The 12,318-nt window shown below is 35.6% G+C and overlaps 1 protein-coding gene across 2 annotated transcripts in view; it reads left to right on the top strand.

Annotated features, from left to right (window-relative positions):
* Positions 1–12,318, top strand: part of LOC150092929 (G protein-coupled receptor 143-like) — a 100,957-nt gene that overhangs the window by 80,991 nt on the left and 7,648 nt on the right. For both annotated transcript variants that reach the window (XM_090413894.1, XM_090413893.1), the window contains exon 8: positions 2,833–2,923. In XM_090413894.1, coding sequence (XP_090270020.1) covers positions 2,833–2,923 — 91 coding nt within the window. The remainder of the gene's footprint in view (positions 1–2,832; positions 2,924–12,318) is intronic.

Raw genomic sequence — 12,318 nt, 5'->3', positions numbered from 1 at the left:
AATTTATAAAAGAATGAATGAAACCTATAGTGGCATGATAAGCATTTGTTGTATCAATCAACTTTTCTTTAGTTATTCATCATCATCAAATTCCTGACATGTACCCTCAAGGGTGTACAGAATATTATAGCATTACATGAAAAACTTATTACTAACATGAAAAAATCATTACTAACTTCCTATCTACAATTTTCCTCCAACTCAATCTGTTACCTTATCTATAACATTATCAGATCTTATATTTCATTCTTCTAAGGCACTTTTTATTATATCAATCCACTGTATCTTGGTTGTCTTTTGGGTCTTTTTCCTGCCAACCTACCAGAGAACACTTGTTTTGCTAATCTTTCCTCTCCCATTCTGTTTTAAGTGACCATACCACCTGAGATTAGCTTGCTAACACATTCCTGGATGCTAACAATGTCAAGTTCTTTCCTAATATCTTCATTTTTAATATGATTTTGCCATTGATGCCATCTGTTCATGCTCCTAATCGTTCTCAGGACACTCATATTTGTGGTCTCTAGTCTTTGGTCAAGTATTTTATTTCTAATCACCTCTCAGATCCATCAGTTAAAATTGGTTCGAACACTGTCTTGTATATAATTTAGTGTTTTGGCTAATTTCTCTCTTATTTCATGTAAATTTATTCAGTTGATTTTCTATGATGCCAGCTTTGTTGATTCTGTTGTCTTTTTCCATGTTTGATTTACCATCTTCACTAAAAATTGTGCCTAAGTAGCCAAAATGTTTTACTTATTCTATAGGTTCTCCATTCACGATGCAGTTGATATTTTCAATGATTCTGCCTAACTGATTTTCATATGAAATCTATTACAAAGGTTATTCAATTTAATCAGGCAATCTTGCAGACTTGTACCATATTTATTTAGAACTATAACATCATCCTCATAAAGTAAAGAGCTGAGATTAACATCTCCAGTTTCAATATCAGATTTAATACCACTTTCCTTCATAATGTGATCCATATAGATGTACATCCTTGTCTGACACCAGATTTAACATTACACCATCTTCCTGTACTTCCTTCAAATCTAACTTCTAACTTACAACTCAAATAATGACTAAGTATTGCTTGATATAATGCCCCATTGACAGCTGTAGCATTTTGAATAGCTTCTCTCTCTCTTGGCACCTTGTCATATGCCTTTTCCAGATCTACAGAACTTAAATACAGATCTTTGTTATGTTCTCATGATTTCTCAACTATTTGTTGTAAAGTGAAAATCTGATCCTGACAGCCTCTATTTGGTCTGAATCCAGCTTGTTCTTCACCTAGCTTCCCTTCCACAATCCTTCTCAACCATTTCTCAAATATACTCTCAGAAATTTTACCAGGAACACTCAGTAGAGAAATACCACTAATTCTCACATTCAGATTTATTTCCCTTTTTATGAGTACTATGAGCTCTACTCCAATCATCTGTAATTTGTCCCTCTGTCCATTCCTTCTGAACTCTGCGGTGCAGTCACTGTAAGACTTTATAAAGCCATACTTGAGCATTTCTGGTTGAATATCATTCACTCCAGCTGCCTTTCCACATTTCAGGCTTTTGATGGCTTTTTTCTACTTCAAGTATGGATATGCATTCATGACTGCATGCCTGGTCAGTGCCTTTCACTGCTGTGCTGTCACTGATTGTTTCATTTAGCAATTTTTCAAAGTAATCACTCCATACATCAAGGTTTCTCCAGTTTCATGTATCTCTAATTCCTTTTACAGCACTCTTTTCTCCATTTCTGAGCTTCAACAACCTAATAACTTGAATAAATATCAAGAAGGAATAACTTGTAACCTTCTTGATATTTATTTTCTGTGTTCTTACCAAAGTCTTTCCATGGCTTTTGTTTAACTAGTTTTACAGTGTTTAGCTTTCTTACATTTGTCTCTATTCTCTAAGAGCACAAGCTGACTTATTTGCAAGGAACTTTTCATATATGCATTCTTTTCCTTCACTGCCTCTTTAACTTCCTGTGTCCACCATGGAGTTCTAATATTTCTATCCTTGCAAACAACCTCGCCACATGCTTGTCTGGCTGAATCAATCAATATTTCCTTCAGAATTTGCCAATGAATCTCCAAGGATTGGTTCCTGTTCTCAAGCTCTTTCATTTTTTTCTTCAATAATCTTTGTGTATTTTAGTCTACAGTTCACATCTGAGAGCTGGCTCGACTTTTATTTGATTTAACACTTTCTTACATGTTCTTCTTTTAGATATGAAATTCAATTTTATACTACTCAAGACTAAATGGTGATCACTTCCAATTTCAAATTCTCTGTACACTCTAGTGTCCTGCACCAGTGAGAAAACATCACTATCAACAATAACATAGTCGATGAGACTTTTCTTATTGTTTGCCTCTCTCTCTCTACACGTGAATTTGTGCACATTTTTATGAGCAGAAATCCAATTGGTATATGCCATTATTATTAGCTTTGCTCTTTTCTCCAAATTTTTCCAAAATATTTTTGTATGTCTGACAATCATTTCCTACTATGCTATTTAGATCCCTAACAAGGACCAACTTTTCCTTTTTCATTGTCAGTTGCTTTCTCTAAAGCCTCAAAAAAAATTCCTTCACTTCTACATTAGTAAAACCTTCTGTGGGACCATAGGTACAAATAATAATTTTCATTGTCTGGTTCCCCCTTCTGATATTTGCCTGCATCACTCTACTTGATATTGCATCCCATTCAAGAAAATTAGATTCATATTTAGTGTTGAATACTATAGCTACTCCTTATATATTTATCTATTTAAGTATTTTTTATGAATAGTTCTGTTGCTTGAATTTGTTTATTTTTACAGCTGGCTACCTAACATAATTAATGGCATTATACTGTGGAGTTTTTGGGGCCATCTTCCAGGAAATGCAATACTCTCTTTGTGGTATATGATGGTAGGCATGTTATCTTGGCTTTCTCAGCTTCAGTTATTTTATTATTGAATTTACATATTTACTATATAATAATAAGCTTATAATAAGTGTAATAAACAGTGAAGGAGTGCTTAAGGGTCAAAGCTGTGTAACTGAGAGGACACCTCCACATAGCCTTTAAAATAATGCGGAGAACCGACTAGGGCTTCTGACTTAATGACCAATCCTCACCTTCTCATGGTGCACCCTGTTGGGTATCTACCTGGATACTGAACGAGGATGGGCTGGCAATTTGGGATTTAGCCGACCAAATTGTATTCTTATTGGCTTAAACCAATATACAAAATGATGGTACAACATGATAAAATTTCATGCCGGCTGGGGCATCGCTCGGTTAAGCAAGGCCCCCATTGTTTTTGACAGGGAACAAGGGCGAACATCGAAAAGCAGTTATTGGAACAAATCTGAAAGCACCCCAACTCAACATCGCCAGAGTTAAAGATCGGTACTATCTCTGCCTGAATGGCAAAGAAATGGAGCTAGCTGAGGAATTAGATAAGTATCAGATCGACATAATAGGGGTGACTGAAACAAAAAAAGATAAAAACAAGTGAGATCTCTCTGAGCAATAAATACAAAATGTTATATTCAGGCAATGACAATCGAGGAAAAGAAGAGGTAGCCATAGAATTCAACACTAAATACGAGGCTAATCTTCTTGAATGGCTGGCAGTCTCAAGTAGAGTGATGTGGACAAATATTAGAATGGAGAACTGGACAATGAGACTTATTTGTGCCTATGGCCCCACAGAAGGCTCTACTAAGGTAGAAGTGGAGGAATTTTTTGAGGCTATAGAGAAAGCTGCTGATACAATGAAAAAGGAAAAATTGGTCCATGTTGGGGGATCTAAATAGAAGAGTAGGAAATGATTGTCAGACATACAAATATGTTTTTGGAAAATTTGAAGAAAAGAGCAAAGTTAATAATAATGGCAAATACCTGTATGATTTCTGCTCAGGACATGGACTGGTTATTATTAACACCATGTTCCAACATAAAAAATGTGCACAAATTCACATGGAGAGAAGAGACAAGGAATAAGAAAAGTTTCAATGACTATGTTATTGTTGATTGTGATGTTTTCTCTGTGCAGGACACCAGAGTGTACAGAGGATTTGAAATTGGAAGCGATCACTATTTAGTCCTGAGCAGGATAATATTGAATTTAATATTGAAAAGAATGACACGTAAGAAAGTTTTAAAGCGAATAAAAGTTGAGCAGCTCTTAGATGTGAACTGTAGACTAAAATACACAAAGATTATTGATGAAAAAATCAAAGAGTTTGAGAACAAGATCCAAACCTTGGAGATTCAGTGCAAACCTTGAAGAAAATCCTGATTGATTCAGTTAGAGAGGCATGTGGTGAAGTTCTCTGCAAGGATAGAAAAATCAGAACTCCATGGTGGACACAAGAAGTTAAAGAGGCAGTGAAGGAAAAGAAGAAAGCATATCAAAAGTTCCTGGTAAATAAGCCAGCTTGTGCTCTTAGAGAATACAGAGACAAATGTAAGAAAGATAAACACTGTGTGAAACTAGCTAAACAGAAGTCATGGGAATACTTCGGCAAGAACATAGAAAATATCAAGAAGGTGGTAATCTATTCTGGAGGTTGTTGAAGAAGCTTAGGAATGGAGGAAAGAGCACTGTAAAAGGAGTTAGAGATGATAAAAGTGACATGAAAACAGGAGAAAAAGATATCCTTGAAGTATGGAGTAATTACTTTGAAAAACTGCTAAATGAAACAAGCAATGATAGCACAGTGGTAAAAAAACACTAACAGGCATACGGTCAGGAATACATATCCATACTTGAAGTAGAAAAAGCCATTAAAGGCTTGAAATGTGGAAAGGCAGCAGGAGTAGATGATATTTGACCAGAAATGTTGAAGTATGGTGGTATAAAAGTCTTACAGTGCTGCACTGCATAGTTCAGCAGGCCTGGATAGAGGGATGAATTCCTGATGATTGGAGTAGAGCTCTAATAGTACTCATATATAAAAAGGGAAATAAAACTGAATGTGAGAATTACAGTGGTATTTCCCTACTGAGTGTTACGGGCAAGATTTATGGCAGTATACTTGAGAAGAATTGTGGAAGAAAAGCTTGATGAAGAACAAGCTGAATTCAGGCCAAATAGAGGCTATCAGGATCAGATCTTTACTTTAAGACAAATAGTTGAGAATGCATGGGAATGTAACAAAGATCTATATTTAAGTTTTGTCAATCTGGAAAAGGCATACGACAAGGTGCCAAGAGAGATGCTATTCAATACACTGCAGTTATATGGTGTCAATGGGGCATTATATCAAGCAATACTTAGTCTTTATTTAGTTGCAAGTCAGCAGTTAGAATTGAAGGAAGTACAGGAAGATGGTTTAATGTTAATGTTTAATGTACATTATCCCCTCTGTTATTCATTATCTATATGGACCACATTATGAAGGAAAGTGGTATTAAACATGATATCAGAATTGGAGATGTCAGCTCTTTGCTTTATGCAGACGATGTTATACTTCTAAATAAATCCGCTACAAGTTTGCAAGATTCCCTGACTAAATTGAATGACTGTTGTAATAGATATGGTATGAAAGTCAGCAATAAAAAGACAAAGACAATGAAAATAGGTAGAATCATTGAAAAAGTCAACTCTGTTTTGAACCTGTGGAACAAGTAAAACATTTCAGCTACTTAGGCATGATTTTTAGTGAAGATGGTAAATTAAATATAGAAATAGACAACAGAATCAACAAAGCTGGTATGGTAGGAAGTCAATTGAATAAATTCATATGGAATAAGAGAGAAATTAGTTGGAATACTAAATTAGCTGTGTACAAGACAGTGTTCAAACCAGTTTAAACTTATGGATCTGAGAGTTGGGTCATAAGTAAAACACTTGACCAATATCATATTAAAAACAAGGATATTAGGAAAGAACTTGACATTGTCAGCATCCAGGAATGCATTAGCAGAGCTAATCTGAGCTGGTATGGTCACTTAAACAGAATGGGCCAGAAAAAAATTAGCGAAACAAGTGTTTTCTGTCAGGTTGACAGGAAAACAATCCAGAGGAAGACCAAGATATAGGTGGATTGATACGGTAAAAAAAAGGTGCCTTAGAAGATAGAAATATATGACCTGATAATGTTGGAGTCTTTACAAGTAACAGACTGATTTGGAGGAAAATTGTAGATAGGAAGTTAGTATAGTTTGCGCATGGATTAGAGACCCTTTGCATGTCCCAAAAAGGAGAATCCATTCCGATAATAGGGTAATCAATCCATCTTCTGGGATGAGTTTGTTTATTATTTCAGGTCGGAAAATTTAGCTTTTCTTTTATGAACATTTTAGTTTTTAAAGTGTAACTATTTTGCTTGTATAACAATTGGAAAAATGTATGTAGAGTATTAACAAAATTAAAAATAGGTATAGCATAAAACAAAAATATAATGAAATTTATTTTCAAGAAAGTTTTCTATAAAATAAAAATAATTATACAGAAAAACAGAAATTTTTTTCAAATGAACTTAGATATTCTAAAAGAACTGGAACACTTTAATGTCCTAAACCGATTAATTATTTATAACAAATCCTTTTAATCTTCATAGTCATCTGAATCGGTGTCCGAATCACCATCACTTTCAAAAAACCGATCACCAAAGGTTCGCATAATTCTTCGATAATTCCATCTCTGTCCCAATACATATTTTCCAATGAGGTGACATGAGAGTAATATTTTCCCCAGTTTTGAACTGTAATACTTTCAATCGCCTGTTCTGAAAGCTTAAAATGTTTCGACATGTCAATATCCCCAGTTACATTGTAATGGTGAATGAAACTTTTCACTTCTGCCCAAACATACTCAATTGCATTAATATAGCAATAGCATTAAAACAAAATCCAATTTCATGAAGTATTTTCCTTAGCGTTTCCTTTTCCAAGGAAAATTAATTTTTTATTTAAGCACAGGAATCAATTTCGGAACAGTTGGCACTCTTTTCTCGACTACTTAGAATTCGTTAATAGTTCTTTTTATAACATCTACATTAAAATCATTCAGAGCTACAGTTTCGATGGTTTTTCTTTCTCTGGCACTTTTTTTTTAGTTGATTTAAATGTTGGCTTACCTCCTTCACCTTTTGATTCCCTACGAATTCTTTTAACAGTTGACCCAGATAAGCCCGCAATTGCACTTGCACGTTTTATGACTTGAGAAAGGGGAACAGGGAGACTGCCTTTTAACGATTCTTTTTCGCAGAATGTCAGCACATTATTCAATATTCTTTTACGAGAGCTACTGAAACATTTAACAACAGAACTTGATTGTACTGGATCCATCATACAAATTAATAATAAAAAATAATGCAAAAAAGCGACAACAAAAATCAAGCTACTACTAGTAGTACAGCAACAGACAAGAAAGCATGCGATTTCGCATGTTGGCAACCAATTCGTAGATCCTTCATTTCTTTCTCCCCTTCAGCATGAATTGACTATTCTTGGCAAAACGCCAAGCAGGGATCTACAAACGGTGGGCATACTATAATGATGTAAATTTTTCATGTAGTACTATCATATCCTGTACACCCCTTGAGGGTACATGGCAGGAAATTCATGATGATAAGCATGTTATAACAGTTCAATGAAATCTCAGTAATGCAAAACAGGCAATTTACCAGCCTGGTTGGCTAAGTATTTAGCTTATCTGCTCTCCAACTAGCAGTCCATGGTGATGGAATTCATTACACTGTGTCAGACTATTGTCCTGCTTAATGGAGGTCTGAAGTAGCTTGGGAAAAATTCCATGTTTTAGAGCAGGGTTTCCTGACCATGTTTAAAAAAAAAAAAAAAAAAAAAAAAATGTGTGTGTATATATATGTATATATAATTTTAAAAAATATTTTAAAAAAAATGTAAATCATATGTTTACAGAAACCTTTCATGAGCAGATGTCACTTTTTAACTTCCATAATCTGTTTCACATATCATGGAAGTTAAAAAAAAGTATTCATTGCTATATGACACAGTACTTGTTTTTCCAAAAAGTATAGGAACTCATCTCCAAGATTTTCATTTAAATCCAATCTCACATTCATTGAATGGGGAAAGAAGCAAATACATAACCATCAGATCTACATATAACACCATTATATGCCAACTCAGGTATAATAAACATACAGTAAGTGTTTCAAATTTGTAAATATACAAAATTACATTGATTAATTTGAAATAAAATTGGTGATGGAAAGTTAATAATAATGGAATGTAGTAGTATCATAATATTCTCTATGCCTCTTGAAGATATGTATCAGGAATGAGAAAGTAAAAATTGTTAGTTTATTACTAAGATACAATGTAGAAGAAATGCTTGAAATTTTGGATGTGTGGAGTGAGTTGGATGGGGGAGCTAAAAAATTGTATAAGAAGGATGTTCTGCACTTGAATGGATTTGGCATTCAGTTGCCTATAGAAATTATTTTGCTGCATTAACTGATTTAATGCAGCAACTCAGGGAAACTAGATCATCTTGGGAGGAATATTGAGAATGTGTGTGTGAATTCAGCTAGGATGCACAGACATAATTGTGATACAGTATCACTGAGCATGGTTATGAATCTGATGAGGGAATGGACTACACTTGCTTGAATCTGGTAAAGGGATGGCCTACACTTTGAGTTCAAGATTTTTGAGTGTCTTTAGGAATGAAAAAAGTGAAAGTTACCCATCTGAGCCAGGTGGACTGCAGTATACGTAAAAACAAGGGAGTAGTGTGTTATGTCTATACACAAATTCCAGCAACATTAGAAATAAAATGGTTCAGTTCATTGCTTTGGTGAAACCTGGCTCTCAGAATCAGTTGTAGTAACTGGAATTGAGTGTTAAATGGTGTAGTATATTTAGAAATGACAGAAACAATGTGTGTGTAGGTGGAGAGAGGATGCTACTTTGATATCATGACTTGTTTAGTTAGAAACTTGTGAAAGCAGTACTGGTAATAATGTTCCATGTAGTGGTGAGTTTGAGGCTGTTAAGTGGAGACTAACAGAATGAAGTATATAGTGGAGTATTGATACAGACCTGGCAGTTCAGTTGCTGCTGATGAAGAAATGCATTGCCATATTACTTTGATGGGTACTGAATGAGTAGTTATTATGGGTGACTCAACACTGGTTGGGTAGCATACAAAACTTATAAGAACGAAAGAGAATTTATTGAGCTGTTGCAAGACAACTTTCTTGAGTAGCAGGTGAAAGAATCAACTTGAGGCTAAAGAGTATTGGATTTCATCATATTGTCAGAAGTAGTCTCAGTTAAGGATGTCACTGTTCTGCTATCAGTTGGTGACAGTGATCATGCTGAAGGTGATTAAATGCACAGCAAAAGGTGCTTAAATGATGCAGTATCTGAATATCTTCTTGGAGTTTGAAGAGCAAATAGAGTGAGAATGAAATAAATGTAAAAACTTATTAAACAATAGATCCATATGGAGATGATGGTGGAAGGAATATTGTTAGAATTAGAGTAAGAAGAGTTTTAAAATACAATGATATCCAAAACCTGAGGATGAACACTATTTCTGAAGATTACACCTGCAAATTCAGACAGATCAGCTTGTAATAGTTGAGCATGTACATATCCAAATTTTCAAACCGTGCACAAAGGGATCACATTAGTATTCAACAGGCTAAAAGATAAAAGGATGCGCTAAGTGAATTGTGTTTGAAGGAAGCTCTTTTTATTAAGGAATAAAATTGCAAACTTGGATGTCTTGTAATGTCTCAAAGACATCATCTAGAAGATTTCATGCAGGGAAGAATTATTGGAGAGTTTGAAGAAAGCTGCAGAATTACTTATATTGGCAGAGAATTTGGAATCTCAAATAGTGTATCTAGGCTCCGGACAGCATTTCAAACCAGTGGAATGTGTTCCAGACATTTGCTAAGCAGTTGCACTCACTCTACCATGGAGTGTGATGATAGATTTTTGGTTATATTAGCAAAATGTAATCAACACCATGGTAGGTCAGCTTGTAAGTCGGCTCCATTCAAGCGCTGGTACTCAGATATCTCAACGAACTGTGACAAGTATACTTATATGCCCAGATGCCTGTAGTCTGCATCTATTTATTCACAGCTCTTTGTAGAGCATGCTTTCAGTAATGTTGTATCCATAAAAATTGGACAAGGTGCCAATGGGCTAATGCACACTTTACAGAATAGAGCCAATTTAGTGTTGTTTCCGATTCTAGACAGCACTTGATCTGTCATGAAAGTGGTACTGCTTACCATCATGAGAATGTTCTTGAAAGGGATAGATATGATGATGCTTAGTCATTGTACAGGGAAGCATTATGCTTAGTGGATGCACTGAGTTACAAGTGCTGGGAAAAGGGACTCTGACTGGCGAATGATATTGCGACAAAGTTCTTCAACGTCATGTTCGATTGTTCTATGGTGCTGTAGGGGAAGAATTCATTTTTATGGATGAATTGTATATGAACAGCTCTTGTACAATCTGTACATGAGTTGTACACAAGTAGTGGAGATACTTCTGGAAACCGAGGATATTAAACAAATTGAGTGGCCAGCATGCTCCCAAGATATCAATCCCATAGAATATGTTTGGGATGTAATAGGAAGATGCATTGCTCCTCAAAATTCCCCTCCAGAAAACAAACAAATCTTTATCCTTGCTCTGAAGGAGGTTTGAGCCAGTTTGCCTCAGCAACTCCTGGATCACTTGGTGCTAAGCATGGGACGACATTGTGAACTGCTTCTCAGTTCAGGATGGATAAATTCCATACTGAAATGTCTCTTCACATAGTTTTCTGTAAGCACTGTACATTAATTCCTTAACTATGTTCTTAGGAAATTTGTAACTTTTGCCAAAAACATATTGCAATTTAATGTGTACGAAGTCTATTTCCACATTTAGCTGTAGTTATGAAATTTTTTCATATACAGGTAAAAATGTAGTTTGTTCTTAGCTTTTGGACACCAGTGTACATAAAGTGTAGGTCAGAAAAGTTGACTATGATGTGGGAAGCTAAATTGGAGTATGAAAGAAATTGGCTGAGCTGGCTAAATGCAACCCAAAAGAATTTTATCGTTATGCTTCAAGTAAAACAAAGAATAACTTTACTGAATTCAGACAGTACTTTTGTGTAATAAACAGATACGGTTGTTCACATGATGAGTGTTTATTTTGCTAAGATCTATCACTCTGATGTGTGTAATATATGGTGCAATGCTACAACTACATTGTTCTAGTGGTGCTTCAATTTGACACAGTTGGGGATCACTTTGTTATCCCGGCAGCGTTTTAGGAAAGTCAGGCGATTTATTTGCCTCTTAATTTCTGCCTCATTTGCTTTGTTAGTTCCTGTAGTGCACATACCATATCTTTATGTTCCTGAAGATGACAATGTGACATTGTCGAAATATAGAAGTGATTCATTAAAGTTATCTTTAATTAATTTACTTTATATGCGTTGTTAATTCCGTAAATTAATTACCAGTTATGTCTAACCAACGTATAAGTCTTACCACTAGAATCATGATCATCCACGGAGATGCAATCGCACGAAAGGCCCGTCAATACGGCAAATTGAGGTTAAAGATATCGAGGCAAATAAATCGCCTGACTTTCCTAAAACGCTGCCGGGATAACAAAGTGATCCCCAACTGTGTCAAATTGAAGCACCGTTTCACTTCCGAGAAAGCTCTATGCATTTATAACCGCACTAGCTTCGCCCTGTTAAGAGAACAAATTACCGCGACGCGCGTTCTCCTTGCCGACAAAAACAAAAACGTACGGGCGCTAGAGGAAGAGCTTTCTAACACACTCGGCCTTGATCTATGGTCGATACTCCATGACATATCATGCACATCGGCAAGAAAGGAATTCGAAAAAATACGTAGTCGGCACGTAAAAAAATACGAGAACCTGACCAAGACTTCTACTTCTGTACCCCAGCCACCACTTAACACAGTAGTCAACCTCTCGTCGGCAGTTTTAAAGCCTGAAGCACTCACCGCACTTTCACGTGGTCACAATTTCGCCTTAGCTCCAAAAAGGATTCCTGCTGAAGAAATCATGATTCAAATAGAGCGTGGAATTCGCAACCTGCCTATCCATACCGCCAACAATGTGAGACTGGATGTAGTCGGTGTTCTCACTAAAGCCAAACCTCCAAAATCCAACTTATCCAAAAACGAATATACAGCCCTACAAGAATTAAAAAACAACAAAAAAATAGTAATCACCAAAGCTGATAAGGGAAGCGCCACTGTGGTACTCAATCAAAAAGACTACAAAGGTAAGCTAAATTCTTTAATACGAGACCGTACTACTTACC

This window comes from Typopeltis vanoorti, chromosome 24 (assembly GCF_054136105.1).
Source record: "Typopeltis vanoorti isolate ZY-2024b chromosome 24, IOZ_Tvanoo_1.0, whole genome shotgun sequence".
NCBI lineage: Eukaryota > Metazoa > Arthropoda > Arachnida > Uropygi > Thelyphonidae > Typopeltis > Typopeltis vanoorti.
Note: the sequence above shows the minus strand (reverse complement) of the source record. Positions and strands in the feature narration are given on the sequence as shown.